We start from the raw sequence: 16,995 nt of genomic DNA, 5'->3' as shown, positions 1-16,995 counted from the left end.
TGCCTGTGGGATGAAGCGGTCCCTCAGCCTGGTGGTGCTGGCTCTGATACTCCTGTATCTCTTCCCCGACGGGAGCAGCTGAAAGATGCTGTGTGCAGGGTAGAAGGAGTCCTCAATGATTTTGTGCACCCTCTTCAGACAATGATGCCGCTAGATCACATCGATTGGTGGAGGGGGGGGGGGGGGCGGGAGAATGACTATGAGATGACAGGCACTGCAAGACAGCATTTCTCTGCTTTGACTATAATCGGAGTGTGTGCAGACTTTCATATTTCACGTGTATTATCCTCTATCCATTACATTTCCATGTAATCACCTCCTATTCTTTTAAGGGGCACCTTGTGCTTCACAGCTTCATGGACCCTGGTTCGATCCTTCCACCCAGAGTTGTAGAGTTTTAATTTTTTTAATTTAGACTTGCAGCACGGTAACAGGCCCTTTTGGCCCACGAGCCTGGGCCACCCAATTGACCTTCAACCCTGGGAATATTTTTGAAGGGTGGGAAAAAACTTGACTCTCCAACCCCAGGGAAAACTCATGCAGACATGGGGAGAACATACAGGCAGTGCGCGATTCGAACCCCAGTCCCGATTGCTGGTTCTGTAACATCATTATGCTAATGGTGAGATTACCCTGGAATGCTTTGCTTTCCTCGCACCTTCCAGTAGTTTAGTTGGTTATTGTAAAATGCTCCTGGTGTGCATCTGGGTGGTAGGATCTCCATGGGGAGATGCAGGGATACCAAAATGGGACCAGTGCTGGATTTATATTAATGGGTGATTGGAGATCACTGAGTGAACTCAGTGACTATTTCTATGTGGAAAGGCTCTATGAATCCATGGGCTGGTCTGGCTCCATTAAAATAACTGGGCAAGGTTTTGAAACAAATAGTTTATCAATTTACTAGAGGCACTTTGCCATGTAACATTGATTCATCCACCTGACTTGTCAAATATATTTAATCTCAAAGTACACAAACTGACTGTCCTCATTGAAAAGACAAATATTTGCTCACTGTTGCATCCTACAAAACTTTGTTCCTTGTTTCGGGAAATGTTATAATAAGGTGGGAGGGAGGTGATTTTCTCTCACCCTGTCAGTCCCACAAGAAGCAAGTATTGTGGACTCCAGGAATGACCACTCTCCACCACACTTCAACAACTCTGCAGTGGTGAGAGTGGAGGAACTTGGTGCTCACTTAACTAGTGACCTATCATGGACAATAAACATCTCCTCACTTGTCAGGAAGGAGCAACAGCGACTGCACTTTCTGAGAAGACTGAAGCAGGCAAGGCTACTGGCCACCATTATGTCAACTCTCTACAGGAGTTCTATCGAGAGCATCCTGGTTGCACTACAGTGTGGTACGGTTGCTCCAGAGAAATGGATCGGAGGTCAATGCATAGAACCACATTGACAGAGAAGACCTCTGAAGATTCCTCCTCCCCCCACCATCGGCATGATCTACTGGGATAGTTGTCTGAAGAGAATGCGCAAAATCATTGAGGATCCCTTTCATCCCACACACAGCATCTTTCAGCTGCTCCCATCGGGGAAGAGATTACAGGCATATCAGAGTCCACTGCCAGGCTGAGGAACAGTTTCTTCCCATGGGACAGTGAGAATGCTGAATGACCAAAGGAACTGCTCACACTGACCCTCAGAGACTCTCAGACTGACAAAAGAAGATTTATTTATTTGTACAGATGAAATACTTGTCCTGCGTGTGTATTGTTTGTCTGTGTGTGTGTTACGTCTGGTTGTGTGTCTGCACCGAGGACCAGAGAATGCTGTTTTGTCGGATTATACTTGTACAATCAGATGACAATAAACTTGGCTACTCAATAGGTCTGTGATCAGACTTTTACATCTAAAAGTTATCTAAGACTAGGAGAAATATCCAGATGTAATTATTCAACTTGGTGTGAGCAAAAGTTATTTTCTGGGATATTCCAGGACAGTGACTTCCCCTCCGCCATCAGATTCCTGAATGAACAATGAACCACAGACACAGCTTCATTTTGACTTTTTCTTTTTCTTGCACTATTTTTATTTACTTTGAAAGGTAATTTATATAAACGTTTGTACCGTAACGCTGCCGCAAAGCAATGAATTTCGTGACATGACCATGACAATAAATTCTGATTCATTCCTCAGGCTGACTTTTAACCTTTGCTTTGACACACAGAAGCAAGATAGCCCCCGGGTAGAATGCACCCTAGTGCTGTCCGGACAGATGATTGATGAGGTGGTGTCTTGCAAGATCATTTGAACAAGGTTTATTCACTTCTACTGTGCCTGCCTGACCTCTAAATTGGATCCCTGATTTCACGCACAAACCATCTCAACACGAGGACCACAGATGATGCCACAGACAGCAGCGGAATAGATCTCATGGGAAGGTTAGCAGGGGATAGGGCAAGTCAAGTCAAGTTTGTTGTCATCTAATTGTACAACCCAACAAAACAGCATTCTCTGGTCCTTGATGCAAAACATGCAGACACACAACTGGACACATTCGGTCAAACAATACAGGACAAGTATTTAATCTGTACAAATAAACAAATATGAGAGTCTCAGATGGTTAATGTGTGCTGTTCATTTGATCGTTTGGCATTCTTATGGCATGGCAAGACGGACTCCCCTAGATCCTTGGGTGCTCAAGGCTTCCTGATCACATTGGAGGTTTGGATCTGGAGCTTGCGTTGCCAATGAATCGAACAGCAAACTATGTGGCTACTGTGCAAAGTTCCCCTTAATTTTGAGTAGTCAGTATGTGCAAAAATCTTACGTTGTGCAATTTTTTTTCTTGTGACAACAATATGTGTGCACTGAATGTTTGTGCAAATATAACCTGAAATTGTTTCAAGATAGTTTTGGCGCAGCCCATCTCTCATGTATTGGCATTTTTTTAAGTAATGTATTTAGTTGAGATTTTATTCTCTACTTTGAACTGCTTTGTTCAGTATGTGCACACATTAATACCATTTGTACGCAGCCTGCAAAATGCGCGTGCGCATGTACACGGACACAGCTTAGAGGGAACAATGCTGTAGACGCTGCGGGAGCAGTGGAGGCGAATTCACAGACACTCCGTGTCCCTGGAGAGATTCTTTTTTGGTTGTCTTTCTCTCTTACTGTAAGGGGTTCCTGGCGATACTAATGCTAACTCTCTGTCTGCCTTAGGGCAGGCAGAAGGCAATTTTGTGTAATATTACATATTCTGTGCTATTGCATGACATAGAGTAATTTCTTGACATGGAAGAATGATGCTTCCTCTGGTTGGGGCATCTATAGTTAGGGGCACCATCACAAAGAGAGTAGTGGGTGCCTGGAATGCAATGCCATGGGTGCTGGCGGCCGATAGAAGAGGGGCATTGAAAAGACTGATGGAGTTAAGAAAAATAGAGAGTTATGGGTGTGAGGTAGGGAGGGTTTAGCTTGCTGAGTATGTTTAAATAGGTTGGCACAATATTGTGGGTTAAGGGCCTGTACTGTGCTGTAATTGAAGATATTTGAATATTACATTGAAATGTCTCAGGTCTGAAACAAAAATTTCCCCAACACTAAACTCTCAACCCTCTCTCAGCAGCAATCATCCATAAAGACCCTTACAACCCAGCTCACGCTCTGTTCTTGCTGCTGCCATCAGGAAAGAGGTACAGGTGCCACAAGACTCGCCCCACCAGGTTCAGGAACAGCTGCTCCCCCTCCATCATCAGACTCCTCAATGACAAACTCAATCAGGGACTCATTAAGGCCTCTTCATTGATTTTCTTTTTGTTCTCTCTGTATTGCACAGTCGGTTTGTTTACATTCGTTATCATTTGTTATCATATTATTGTTTGTTTCGTTTCATGCTGTGTGCAGTTTATTTTTTGCACTAACAATTGGTGATAATTCTGCTGTGCCCGCAGGAAAAGCGAATCTCAGGGTTGTATGTGCTATCATGTACGTACTCTGACAATAAATCAGAAACCTGAATCTAAATCTAAATCATTCAATTCTCACACAAAGTGAAAGATTTCCAGGGTCCAAACAATACTTTAATTGCAGTTACGCTGTGGGCCTAAAAATGGCCAGTAAAGAATTCTGCAGATGCTGGAGTCCAGTGCACGACACAAACTAGGCAGGTCACGCAGTATCCATGAAAGGCAAGAGGCAAATCTGGGCCTGAGCCTTCCTTCAGGTGTGCTAACTCAGATGTCAGGGAATTCAGGACTTCCCGGAGAATGGGTTCAGAAGAGGAGATGGAATGTGGGGCAGATTACCCATGAAACGACTGAAGGTCAGGCCAGATTAGAGGACCTAATTGGCAAGTTCTGCCCCTGTTTATCAACTGCTAGATTTGGAAATGTCAAGTTTCTAAGTGATTTTCTTAGATCTGTCAGGCAGCCTCATCCATTCTCCCACATCGAGATACATTTGGAGAAGGGAGCTCTGTCTCTTTTACTCACTCACACACACACACACACAGACACACACACACACACACACACACACACACACACACACACACACACACACACACACACACACACACACACACACACACACACATAACTGTGGAAGATATTTATTGTGACATTACAGACTAGAGTATAGTGTCTGTGTTCACCTCACAGGAAGTGAACTGCTTGTCGAATCCTCCTCATTACCCAATAAATGTGTTAACTGGACATTCAATCGAAGGATCTTCTCTCAAGTGGACTCGATAAACACATCTTTCATGGTCCAAGACTGCGATGCATTCACTTGGGTAATTAATTGGTCTCATTGCCCTAGGGAACAGATCATAAATCTAATGATGAACAATTCAGAAACAAAACCATGTTTTGTAGATAGGTGCCCAAACAAAATGGTGGGGGAAGGAGGGGAAAGTGGGAGAACATGGTGATAGGTGGATAAGGGAGGCAGGGCACACCAGCAAACAGGTGAAGGAGGGTTATCTCTGTGAGTGGAGAGGGAAGGGACTGGAGAGCTGGAGGAAAGATGATAGAGTGATGGGGGAGGGATGGAGATTGGAGAGTTGTCTAGCAGAATTCAATGTTAATGCCATCCAGTTGGAGAGTGCCCAGATGGAAAGTTAGGTGTTGCTCTTCCAGCTTACAGGTGGCCTTGGTTTGATGGTGCATGAGGCCACGGACAGACATGCCAGCATGGGAATGGGGCACAGAATTGAAATGGTTGGCTACTGGGAGATCCCTGTCACTGACGTTTGTAATGGAGAAGCAGCATCCACCATTGAGTGGTGCTGCTGCGCTCCTGTTCAGAGGACACATTACTTGCCAATCAAGGTCAAAGACTCATCCCAAGCCATCAAGGTGACCCTTACGATTGACTCATCTAGATCACCAGGTGCTACAGTCCAGGCAGCCTGCCCAGACTCAGCCCTGACCTTCAGCCAATTGACCCAGGTGAATCACCCCTGCTGAGCCCCTGCACTTGGCTTCAAGCCATTGGCCACAGCAACCAACGGGGTCCACACTGACACTTATGATTGGCCCCCAGCTTTGTCCACAGAACTATAAAGGGCCATGTGCCCCTTTGTTCTGCCTCTTTGGACTCTTCGTGGCATGTAAGTATCACCTTCCACACTGGGTTGGGGTGAGTCTCAAGGCTAGGTAGCAGAGCTGTGTCCATGCTGGTCAAAGGGTGGGGGCACATAGTATCACTTTGATCTGATTGTTGAATGTGTATGCTCTTGTAACTTCCACAGTTTCTGTCGGTTTCCCCCTCTTCATCCGAAAGTGTATATTTACCCCCTGCATACTGTGTATGTGTAGAAGTTTGCTTGACATATCAACCCTGTTATCTCAATTCCATCCCCAAAAATAAACATGTGCTTTGTACCTCCACTTTGGTCTGGTTCTTAACCTGTGGGACCCACACAAACCCGAACAACAACGTTCTCCTTTGAAACTACCTTGAAGTGGTTCTCCTTTGATAGCTGACTCCCTGTTCTCCCCCATCCCTTGGTCTTCCTTCCTCCAGCTCTCCACCCATCTCCCCTCCCCATTTGCTGGTGTGCCCTCCTCCCTTATCCACCTATTACCTCCTGCCTGTGGGGACTGTGCTCCTCGCTCTGCCCCTTCCCATCCCCATTTCATTCAGGTTCCAGCCTACATTTTGCTCGTACCTTGATGAAGATCTCAGTCCCTAAACATTGGTTATGTATCTTTATCTTTGCTATATAAAGTACACAGTTTGACTTGACTGTATTACCCTCTCTATTTTTTCCAGTTTTGGCCTCCTAAGCACCCCAATGTTAACTAGTATTGAAAGGTAGCATGCTGGTCTAGATTTACCCATGAACCCAATCTGGAGTAGATATGAAATATATATTGGCCGAGTCCAAAGGTTAATGTGGATGACTGTTGTCTGAGTGGAGTAAAATGTTGGAGAAACTCACCAGGTCAAACAGTGTACTTCATATAGTAAAGATAAAGATACATAACCAAAGTTTTAGCCCTGTTTGACCTGCTGAGTTTCTCTAGCATCGTGTTTTTACTTCAACCACGGCGTCTGGAGACTTTAAATCCTGTTTCTTCGTGGTGTGATGTTGAACCGAAACCCACCACATGACACTGACTGGGAGTTTAGACCTTCCTTGATTCCTTTCCGAATGTCTTGCCAGAGAGTGACTGCGGTTCACAGCGTGTCCAGAGAAGGGACCCCCTCTCCCTGCGGGTTCCAAGGAGCCTGTGGTGGTTGACGGAGTTTCGCCAAATGCACCTCCCTTCTCTCCTCTCTACCGGCATCCGACCGTCCTCTTTCCCTATCTCGCTGTCCCACTCAGTCCCTCACCAAGCCGTCGTATCCCGTCCCCTCCCACCCCCCAACCACCACCACAATCTCCCTGGCGAAGCGAGAGAATGCGCACGGCGAACGCTTACAGATCGCAGCACCGGTAATTGCTCTCCATACAAGAGCACTGCATGCAGTGGGAATTCCTCCATTGTGTTCCGACCCCGTGCGCCGATCCGTCGAAATTGTCAATGCAGTCGGAATTCGGATCCTTTTCCGCAAAGAAGCAGGCGGAATCTGACAACGGCACCGCGGGAAGCAGCAGAACGATGCACAGCAGGACTTTCTGCAGGAGAAAGGGCGAAAGCGGAGCGAGGTGAGCGAAGCGCTGAGGTCCCTGGTGGTGCCTGCCCCTCTGAGCTCGGAGAAGGAAGCGTGCGGTACCAGAGAAGACGCAGCGAGCAGCAAGTGCCCTCCCTGAATCCCGCACCTACCGGGTTCATCCCGAACAGACTCATTCTGCCGCCGGAACGGGCCACCCTCTGTCCTGGAGGCACCGGCGCCGCAGGGGTTTTATCCCTCCGTTCCACTGCCACGCGGGTCGTTCAACCCTCGGTTCTGCACCCCTTTCTCTCCAGCCTGCTGCCAAGCAAGTTAACTAAATTGACAGGTTGACGAACATCCGATGGAAGATTTCCCTACCACCGCGGAGATAAAGTGGTCCGGCGACAGGATTGGATGGGGAATCTCTTTATCCCTCAAATTCCTTAAAGAATCCCAGGAGATTTAAGGACTTACTTTTGCATTTTACTGACTTTTTTTCCTCTCTGTGTTGCAGTCAGTCTGCTTATATTTCTTTCTTTATTTACAGGTGTACAGGTTTTTTTTACAGTGGTAGTTCTGCCGCGCCTGCAGGGAAAAAGAATCTCGGGGTTGTATGTATTTTGACAATAAATCTGAGGATTTATTGTTTCGCGTGGTCCTTCGTGCCCAGGGGATTGCTAGAATCTGCGGGGAGTTCCATGGGGATGTAGGGTGCCGGTGTCTTGTGGTCTGCAGGCACTCCGTGGGGTGAAGGGTCTGTGTCGGTGCTGCGTGAATTACTTCTGGTACGACTGTTCTATGGGATCCCAACATCCCCGCCCGACCTCGATCGAGATCCAGATCCCGCGGGAGCCCTTGGTTTGGGGTGTCCCCTCTGCGACGCCCATCAATTCCCGATGCAGTGCCAACCTCGCCACTCCCTCCTTTGGCGCACACGCACCCGAGCGATGGGATGGATCAGTCCGTTGAACGGTGTGGGTGGGGGGTCTGTCCATGTGTCCTTGCGAACGCAGGGGTTGGGATTGTTCCAGATGTCTCCATGATCACGGACAGTTTGTGGAGTCATGGAATTCACTCACGTCTGATGGAGACAAAGTTGGCCCGTGGAGTGATCCGTGCAAAGGAGCCATTCCAACCTTGCGGAAGATCCAGGGTCCATCCCCATGTTCACTGACGCTGGTGACGGACGACACCTGGGTTTTGTCCCAAGGCGCCCCACGCTCCCCACCCCCCCCCCCAACCCAGCTCCACCCGGTTCCGAGACCCAATCCATAGCCGCCAGCGCTCCAGGGACCTGCTGAGTTCCTCCAGCGTTTCTACATTTTACCAGAGGAATATTCCTGAGGCTGTGTGCAACTTGGCCTCTGTGAGGAATAGGTGGACTGACCACGCGTCGGGGGAGTGCAACAGGCGCTCCTCTCCCGTTGTCAGGATCAGAAGGGACCAGATAGTCAAATGTGAAGTGCAGGGAGTCATGGAGGGGTGGTTTTAGGTAGATATATTTCTGGGAAGTGAGGGCTCTGGGGAACTGACTTGAAGCCCAGGTATATGATCCAAGATCGTACTGAATGGTAGGATGGGCTTGACAGCCCGAGTGGCCTGCAGCTGTTCATGTTTCTTCTGTTCTTACTCCTGATCTCGGGGGTGATGCTTGGGCGACGCTAAGAAACAGTAAGGTGCAGGAAATATTACATGGCAATAAAAAAAAACTGCAAATTCTGGCCATTGTGCATGTCAGGCGCATCTGTAGAAAGAGAATTTCAGTTTGAAGACCCTGCTTCACAACTGCTTCACTGCATCAAGGTCACCTCTTCATATCCGCAGGTTGGCGTGGCTGAAGGCAAGGCCAAGGAGAAGGATCTCTCATTGGAAATTGTAGAGTTTGCAGACACCGTGGTTGAATTAAAAACAACACTGGAGAAACTCATCTGGTCAAACTTTATGTAAGCAAAGATACATAACCGACGTTTAGGGCTTGAGTCCTTCATCAAGTGGGCGGGCATGGTTGGGTAGTGGTTAGTGTCCTTGGCGGGGGTTCGAATCCCGAGGGGTCTGGAAGGGTCCGTTCTACCCGTTTCTGCGTGGTTTCCCCCGGGGCTCCGGCTTCCTCCCTCCTTTCGAAACTGACTCGGGGTCGTTTAATGGGGTGTAAATTAGGCGGTACGGACTCATGGGCCAAAATGACGTGTTACCCTGCTGCATGTCTGGATCTAAATTTAAAAATTAAGGTAACTTGATGAAGGGCTCAAGCCCGAAACCCAAAGTTAGACCTGCTAAGTTTCTCCACCATTGTGGGTTTTTTAAAAAAAATCTCATTGGAAACCTCTTTTTTCGGACATTATTGCCCCGCAGGGGGATAAAGACTGAGTTGCACGGCTTGTAACCAAGAAGCAATGGGTGCAAAGTCCCTGCAAGTGAGAGGTCCTTTCAATTTTTCGACCACCCCACACCGACGACACATTATGCGCTCCCGGGTGAAAGTATAAAATATCCAGTTTGGTTGCACCAGTCTTCGCCACGTGTTTGGATGAATTCGAGAGAAACACGTTTGTAATTTCAGGGCAACGGGTAACTAGGTGATTAAATGCGACTTCCAGATTCCAATGAGATTTTCCAGGGATGCCTATTTGGGAGGTGGGCAGGTGATCTACTCCATTGGTTTTCAAAGCATTGGGACAAATCTTCCGATGGGACGACATCTGACCAATGAGCTGACGGCCTCGACATTAAGTTGATTGGAAGGGACACAGGCAGCGTCAGCAGGGTCGTGAGACCGGTTTGGCAGCGAAATTGGAGGGTTAAAAAGACAGCGGCCAGTGTCTCCAGGACAGAGGTGGTCCCGCTCCGACGATGGGAGGAACCAGCCTGCTCGGGATGGTCATGGTATGTACGGATGAGCTTTTGCGTGCCGTTCCTTGCATGGTTTTCGGTGACCTAACTCTTTCTCCCCCTTCTTCTGCAGACACTCCTGGTGTGCATCGTTCTGCTGCTTCCCGCTGTCCCGCTGTCGGAATCCGCCTGCTACATGTATTCCAAGGAGGAAGGCGATGACTTTGGTAGTCCGAGACTCCACTCTCAGCCTGATCTGGGCGACCATCACCCTCGCAGCTCAGCGCTAACACTAGGCGGCCCTGCCTCCCCTCTTGTCACTCGGTCAGAATACAGGGATCATTCGGGGATGGCTGGCTGCCTCTTTTTATATGTTGATGATGGCCAAGTTTGCAGGCGGAGGAGAAGGTAGCGTTGAAGAAACAGGGAGGCTGTAGGAGATGGATTAGGAGCAAGGACAGAGCAGTCGCAAATGAAATGCAATGTTGAAAAAGTGGACGGTCATGCACTTTGGTGGAGAAAAAAAAAATAAACGAGCAGATTACATTCTAAATGGGGAAAACTGAAGGTGTCCAGATGTAGAGGGATCTGGGAGTCCTCCTTCGGGGTAGCCTGAAGGTAAATTTGCAGTTTGAGTCGGTGGTGAAGGAGGCAAATGCAATACATTTCAAGAGGAATAGAATATAAGAGCAGGGATGTGATGTGGAAGCTTTATCTCGCATTGGTGAGACCTCACTTGAAGAATTGTGAGCTCCTCATTTAAGAAAAGATGAGCTGACGCTGGAGAGGGTGTGGAGGAGATTCACAAGGATGATTCTGGGAATGAAAGGATTGACTGCCTTTGGCCTATACTTGTTGGAATTTAGGAGAATGAGAGTGGGGTCTCGTTGAAACATTTTGAATGTTGAAAGGCGTGGACAGAGCAAATGTAGAAAGGTTGTTTCCCATGGTGGGAGAGTCTAGGGCAAGAGGGCACAACTTCAGGATTGAAGTTTGTCCACTTAGAACAGAGATGCACAGGAATTTCTTCAGCAAGAGGGTGGTAAATCTGTGGAATTTATTGCTACAGGTGGTTGTGGAGGCTGAGTCATTGGGCATATTTAAGATAGAAATTGATAGGTTCTTGATTGACCAGGGCATCAAAGGTTGTGGGGCTGAGTGGGGGAATGGATCAACTCATGATTAAATGGTGGGGCAGACTTGATAGGCTGAATAGTCTATTTCTGCTCCCGTGTGTGTTATGGGTTAGTCTGAGAGTGGCGAGGGATGATCCACAGCTGAGAGAGTGCTGCCCTGTCGTCCAGCCATGACACAAAACTGTGTCCAAGTATGAATTATGTGACACAGACCTGATGGGCCAAAGGGCCTGCTTCTGTGCTGTAGTGTCCTCTGATTCTATGCTCCTGTAACCTGACCGATATGTAGCTCAAGAGAAGCCAATAAGTTACAGTTGCTGGGAACTAGAGGATAGAACAAGAAGCTGGAGGAACTCAATGGTTTGAAATTCAAGAAGAGTTCCAGCCCAAAAGCTGACTCTCTATTTCTCTAATGTCTTCCTTTCTCTCCACTGCTGCTGCCTGACCTGCCCGTCTTCTCATTGTTTACTCGACAGTTAACACTCAACTGTAGAAGCCACTGGCTTACGATCACAGGGCTGTCGTGGTCCCGGCGAGAATGACAGCCCCTTCCCCTCAACCCACAATCTAGGAATGGTTGAGAATGAGCCAAACCAGTGACTGGCTCCAACCAGAACCCACAGTCTGGGTGAATTCTGGGCATCAAATTGGCCCAAGGGCTTGCATAGTAATCAGTGACTCAGCGCCCCCACCCCCCCCCCCCAACCACCCGGTGGTGGCAGGCAGGATTGGGCTCCGGATGCCAATATTCCTTTGGGGTTGGAGCTGGTGGTTTGGTTAGGTGCTGAAGACAAAACCCTGAGTGGAAAAAAAAAGCCCCAATCTACTGAAGAAGCTCAAGCAGCATCAATTGTTAAAGGGTTCAGACCCGAAACGACCATTGCTGAGTTCCTCCAGCAGATTGTTTTGCTTCAGTTTCCTGCATTTGAAGCCTCCAAAAATCCAGGAGAAACTCGATGGTGCAGCCAAGTCCCAGATGTTAAGCAACTTGCCCTCCCCCGGGCAGAACCTGTCTCTTTTCCCCCAAGGTCCCGTGTGGGCTCATTTCTAAATCCCATTAGCACTGGGTCAACGCTGCCACTCCCATGGGTCACACCGCTCCCTGCTGGGATACTGACCAACAGCTGCCTCTTTCACCGACAGAGCTGAGCGAGGCCCGAGACTTCACGAGCTGCACCGACAAATCCGATGGGACGATTCATGAAATAGGAGACAGTTGGAAGAATCACGACTGCATGAAGTGCACGTGCTTTGAAGAAGGATACCGTTGCTGTGAGATGTAAGCAATCCTCCATCGCCACGCTCTGAACCGCATGGCGTGCATGATCTGGTCCCAACCCGTGAACCGGCACCAGAGGACTCGAATGGGTGTTATCAATAGTAAATCACGAAAATCTGTAGACACCGTGGTTGAGGTAAAAACACAAAATGCTGGAGAAGCTCTGCAGGTCCAACAATTTATGTAGCACAGGTATAGATACATAACTGATATTTTGGGCTTGAGCCTTTCATCTGGGTGTTACCAATGCCAGGGAGGGTGCAAGTGGCAGGGTTGGCACTGCATTGGGAATTAATGGGTGTGACACAAGGGGCAGCCCAAACCATGGGCTTCCTTCGAAGCAAAATGGAGCCAGATTCTAGTATCATGTGGGATCTGGATATGGATGCATGTCGAAGGGGAGGGCTGTTGGGGGGATCCCATTGGATGGGAATAGTAAAGTGATAGCAGGTGTTAACCAAATAGGGTTGCTGAGTCCCTGCTGGCCATCAACTTGTGTAACCTTCCCTTTTTTTTTGGCCTAAAAATCCTGTGTTTTCCACATAACCAAGTAAAAGTTGACCCTATTATTTTTGGACCCAACTGCTCGCTCATTCAAGCTCCTGATGCCCTGACACCGGACCTTCAGTTATCCGGTCACAGGAGCTCCTGGCCACCCGTCCATCTGAACTCCCAATGCCTTGAATGACGCTGGTACTTATTGAGGTCAAAGTTTTGACCTGTGTAAACGTTGACTCCTCTCCTTTGTTGGCCCAAAAAAGTGGTCCAAAAAGTTTGATGTTTATAAGTGCTGACACCAATGCAACCCAAAATCATTTGATTCTCCAAAAATCCCCATCAAACCCCCATGCAGATTCCACCAATCCCCTCAACAACAAGGCGAAGGTGTAACTGTCTGTGTTTCTCACCACAACACCCAGATGATCTTCTAGCATCTCTGTGTTTTTACTCCTTGATTTATGTGTATGGTGAACCCAGAGAAAGTTCACAAACTCACCAGCAAAACCTGAGGTCAGGAGTGAACTGGTTGTTGGAGCTGTAAGACATCAGCTCCATGAACATTGGTGTAGTCATGGGAGACTAGAGGAATGGATTGGAGTGGGGCAGGATCCCAAAGGTGCTCTGTGGTTAGTAATCACAATCAGATTGTTACTGAACAAGTTGCAAACTTTATTGTTTGTGACAGTGCAAACCTTTCTTAACTGCTTTACAGAAATAAATAAAAATAGTGCACAAAAAGTCAAAATAGGGCAGTGTGTGCAGTTCATTGATCATTCAGGAATCTGATGGGAAAGGGGAAGAAGCTGTTCTTGTGATGCTGAGTTCTTGATGGTAGCAGAGTGAAGAGGGCATGACCTGGGTGGTGGGGGTCCTGAGGATAGAGGCTGCTTTCTTAAGTCTCCGCCTCTTGTAGATGTCCTTGATGGAGTGAAGTCTGGTGGAAAGGGATTACTTAAGGTGGTAAGTGAGTGGGGGGAAAGAAAGGTTGAGAACCACTGGGTTAGAATACTAAATACCTTGAAAGAAGGCTCAGGCCAGAAACATTGGTAATATAACGTTACCTCTTATGGACTCTGCAACAGGGGTGAATCTATGAAAAATAGCACCTATGGCAAGCACTGATATTTCCCCCCCGCCCACCAAGCACTGATATTTCCCCCCCGCCCACCACAGCTCCATTGCCTCTAGGGCCCGGCAGCACTCCAACCCCGTGACCCTTTCCTCACCTTTGCTCATTCTGATCTGCACCAAGTTCCTTCGTTCCTCCCCTCCCTCCCTTCATGGCGGCCACACACCGAGCTGTGATGGTACCTGAAGCGTTATAATGGTGCATGCTGCTGCTTCTCCTCCTCCTTGACCTGAGAATGGCTTGTCTGACTTGTCAGTGGCAACCCCCCCCCCCCCACTCAATTTGCAACCAGGGCACCTGCCATGCCCTAGATATGCCTCTGTGCTGCAAGACCTGCTGAGTTCCTCCAGTACATCTGTGTTTTTACTACATTGCAGACTTTAGTGTTTCACTCTCTCTTGAGTGGTTCTGTTCTCTGGGCACGCTGTGACCTGCAGCGTGTGATCTGATGGGTTGTCAGTGAGGAATCAGGCAAATTATGAATGGCTCCCAATCAATTTGTGGGAGCTTGTGGCTTCAGTTGAGTGGTGCATTGGCATCCTTTGCCAATATGGTTTGACTTATGGGGCCATCACTTGGGGTGTGAAACACAAAAGGGTACAGATGCTGTGATTGTGGTAAAGGTCCTTGAGGAAGAGCTCAGACCTGAAACGTTGGTGATACATTTTTACTCAGACCGTGAAGATGTTTGCTTTCTCAGAGGGTGGCGAATCTGTGGAATTCACTGCCCATGGAAGCAGTAGAGGTTACCTCAGTAAACATATTTAAGACCAGTTTGGATAGATTTTTTTTCCGTAGAGGAATTAAGGAACATGGGGAAAAGGCAGGTAGGTGGAGATCAGCTGTGACATGAAGGTGGAGATGAGCTGATGGTTCGATCAGCTGTGATTTGACTGAATGATGGAGCAGTCTCAACGGGCCAGGTGAGCGTCTCCTGCTCTTATTACAGTTCGTATGTACCAACTATGGATGCTGTGAGACCTGCTGAGTTCCTCCACCACCTGTGTTTTTAATCCTTGATTTCTGTGAATGGTGAGGCTGGGAAAGTTGAAGTTGTTCTCCTTGGTAGATTTTGGATCAGCCAGAGCAATAAGGTTTTGGAGGTAAGAGAGAGGTCACGATGAAGCTGACTGACGAGAGCGAACAATTACCCGATAGAAACGTCCAGACACGTGGCGAGTGGAATGGGTCTGGCACGCACTGTGGCGAAGGCAGATTCAATTCATGTTTGAAATGTCAATGATGAGTGTGGGGGAGTGGGTGTTGCTGCCTGCTCCAACCCAGAATAAGTATGGACCCCATAATCTGAGTGGGTTCCTTCTAAATCTGTCCTTTCTGTGCAACTGAATTGAATTTCTGATCTCCTCCCCAGGTTCACAAAACCAGTCAAGTTCTCAAAAGACTGTGAGGCAATTTTTGATCGTGAAAATTGTCGATATCGAGTCCATAGGAAGGACAGCCCCAATGTTGAATGTCCCATATGGAAAGCTATTGGGAAATGAGATGAAATAAACACGCAGTTCATTCCCTGTGCAGAAACATTCAGTCATGGGATTTGGGTGCCATGTCTCCTGCATATAATGTTTGAATCACAATAAAAGCATTCAAGTTTATCATCTGATTGCACATGTACAACCTGAAGAAACTGCATCTCTCCAGACCGTGCACTAAAATACACTACACAGATCATAAAGAATCAAAATTAGTACGGGTATACATCAATATTTTGGATGATTTCATGGTTACAGGATACTGTTCATCAGTCTCGTGGGCTGTGGAAGAAGCTATTCCCCAGCTGGCAGTCCTGATTTTGATGCTCCTATACCACCCACCTTGATGACAGTGGTTCAAAGATACTGTGTGTTGGATGGAAAGGGTCTTCTAGTTCCACAGTTATTTTGCAGTCGTTCTCTGTCCCTTCACTACAATTGGAAATGAGGGTGAGAAACAGGAGATCTGTGAAAGTACAGGACAGGTTTTGGATGTTGAATGTGTGACAAGATTGTGTGGATGTCAAGGGTTTCACAATATGTTCAGCAGCAGACTGAACATTGGGGGCACACGTGTCTCCATTCGGGAGAGTGTGTGCATCAGGACATGGAGGAGACTCCACTTGGTGCTCTCCACTAAAGGAGGCTCCAAAGGTTCAGTGGTTAGAGTATGGGTCTTGTGAACCAGAGGATGCGAGTTCATTCATCACTGGGTCCTCATTTCAGGGAGAGACACTGGACAAGTGGCAACTCTGTCTTCCTTATGGTAGACAAAGTTAAAGAATTTCATGTAAGTTACATTCTAAATGTTCCAATAATGGAGCCTTCTAGACCTTTAGAACAACACCAATATCCCAGAAATACCAGGGAATCCAGGGTCCAGTGCAAATGAGAAAATACATGAAATTCATATTAGTTTAAAAAAAAACAAAGTGAGGATAATTACAAGGGGCTCAAAACTGATGTATCTCAAAGATCCAAATCCAAGGGAAACTCAGAAAGTCACCAGAAAAAAGGAAGAAACTAGAGCTTTGGGAACATTTTCGAATTCAGCAGAAGGTTACCAGGTAAATAGAATATGCAAGTACTTCTGTAGGTATGTGAAAAAGACAAATGTGGGTGCCTTCTGCCCAGAGATGGTAAATGAAGCTGAATGAATTGGCAGGTGATTTAAATGCTTCAAAAACGATCCTCAAGGAAGAAAACAAATCATTTATTGTCATCTGACTGAACAAGCGCAAGCCAAGGAAACAGCATTCTCTCAGGTCCTCAGAGCAAAAACACGCAGACACACAACCAGACATAACTCACATACAAACTACATACGCAGGACAAGTGTTCATATATGCAAATAAATAAACAAAGATTGCTTCGTAAATATGAGAGTCTTGGTAGTGAATGTGAGCAGTTCCTTTGGTTGTTCAGCATTGTCACTGCCCGTGGGAAGAAGCTGTTCCTCAGTCTAGTGGTGCTGGCTTCTGAGCCCCATGCTGGGAGGAAGGGAACACCCCCGATGGCGCCATTTTGGCTGGCTGCCCCACTGCGTGGCTTAGAAGCGGG

At 47.5% G+C, this 16,995-nt stretch overlaps 2 protein-coding genes across 2 annotated transcripts; one reads left to right on the top strand and one right to left on the bottom strand.

Annotated features, from left to right (window-relative positions):
* Positions 1-4,560: 4,560 nt before the first annotated feature.
* On the bottom strand, positions 4,561-7,350 carry LOC138754130 (beta-microseminoprotein-like). Its single transcript, XM_069917984.1, has 3 exons — positions 7,242-7,350; positions 6,897-7,093; positions 4,561-4,781 (listed from the first exon to the last, which is right to left on the bottom strand). Exons 1-3 carry the CDS (start codon positions 7,263-7,265, stop codon positions 4,655-4,657), a joined length of 348 nt encoding a protein of 115 aa, XP_069774085.1. The 5' UTR covers positions 7,266-7,350; the 3' UTR covers positions 4,561-4,654.
* A 1,545-nt stretch (positions 7,351-8,895) lies between these two features.
* Positions 8,896-15,558, top strand: LOC138754129 (beta-microseminoprotein-like). Its single transcript, XM_069917983.1, has 5 exons — positions 8,896-9,014; positions 9,740-9,954; positions 10,034-10,127; positions 12,180-12,315; positions 15,318-15,558. The coding sequence occupies exons 2-5, from the start codon at positions 9,922-9,924 to the stop codon at positions 15,445-15,447; spliced, it is 393 nt and encodes a 130-aa protein (XP_069774084.1). The 5' UTR covers positions 8,896-9,014; positions 9,740-9,921; the 3' UTR covers positions 15,448-15,558.
* Positions 15,559-16,995: the final 1,437 nt, after the last annotated feature.

This window comes from Narcine bancroftii, chromosome 2 (assembly GCF_036971445.1).
Source record: "Narcine bancroftii isolate sNarBan1 chromosome 2, sNarBan1.hap1, whole genome shotgun sequence".
In the NCBI taxonomy this organism is placed as follows: Eukaryota; Metazoa; Chordata; class Chondrichthyes; order Torpediniformes; family Narcinidae; genus Narcine; species Narcine bancroftii.
This window is presented reverse-complemented; position numbering and strand designations above follow the sequence as displayed.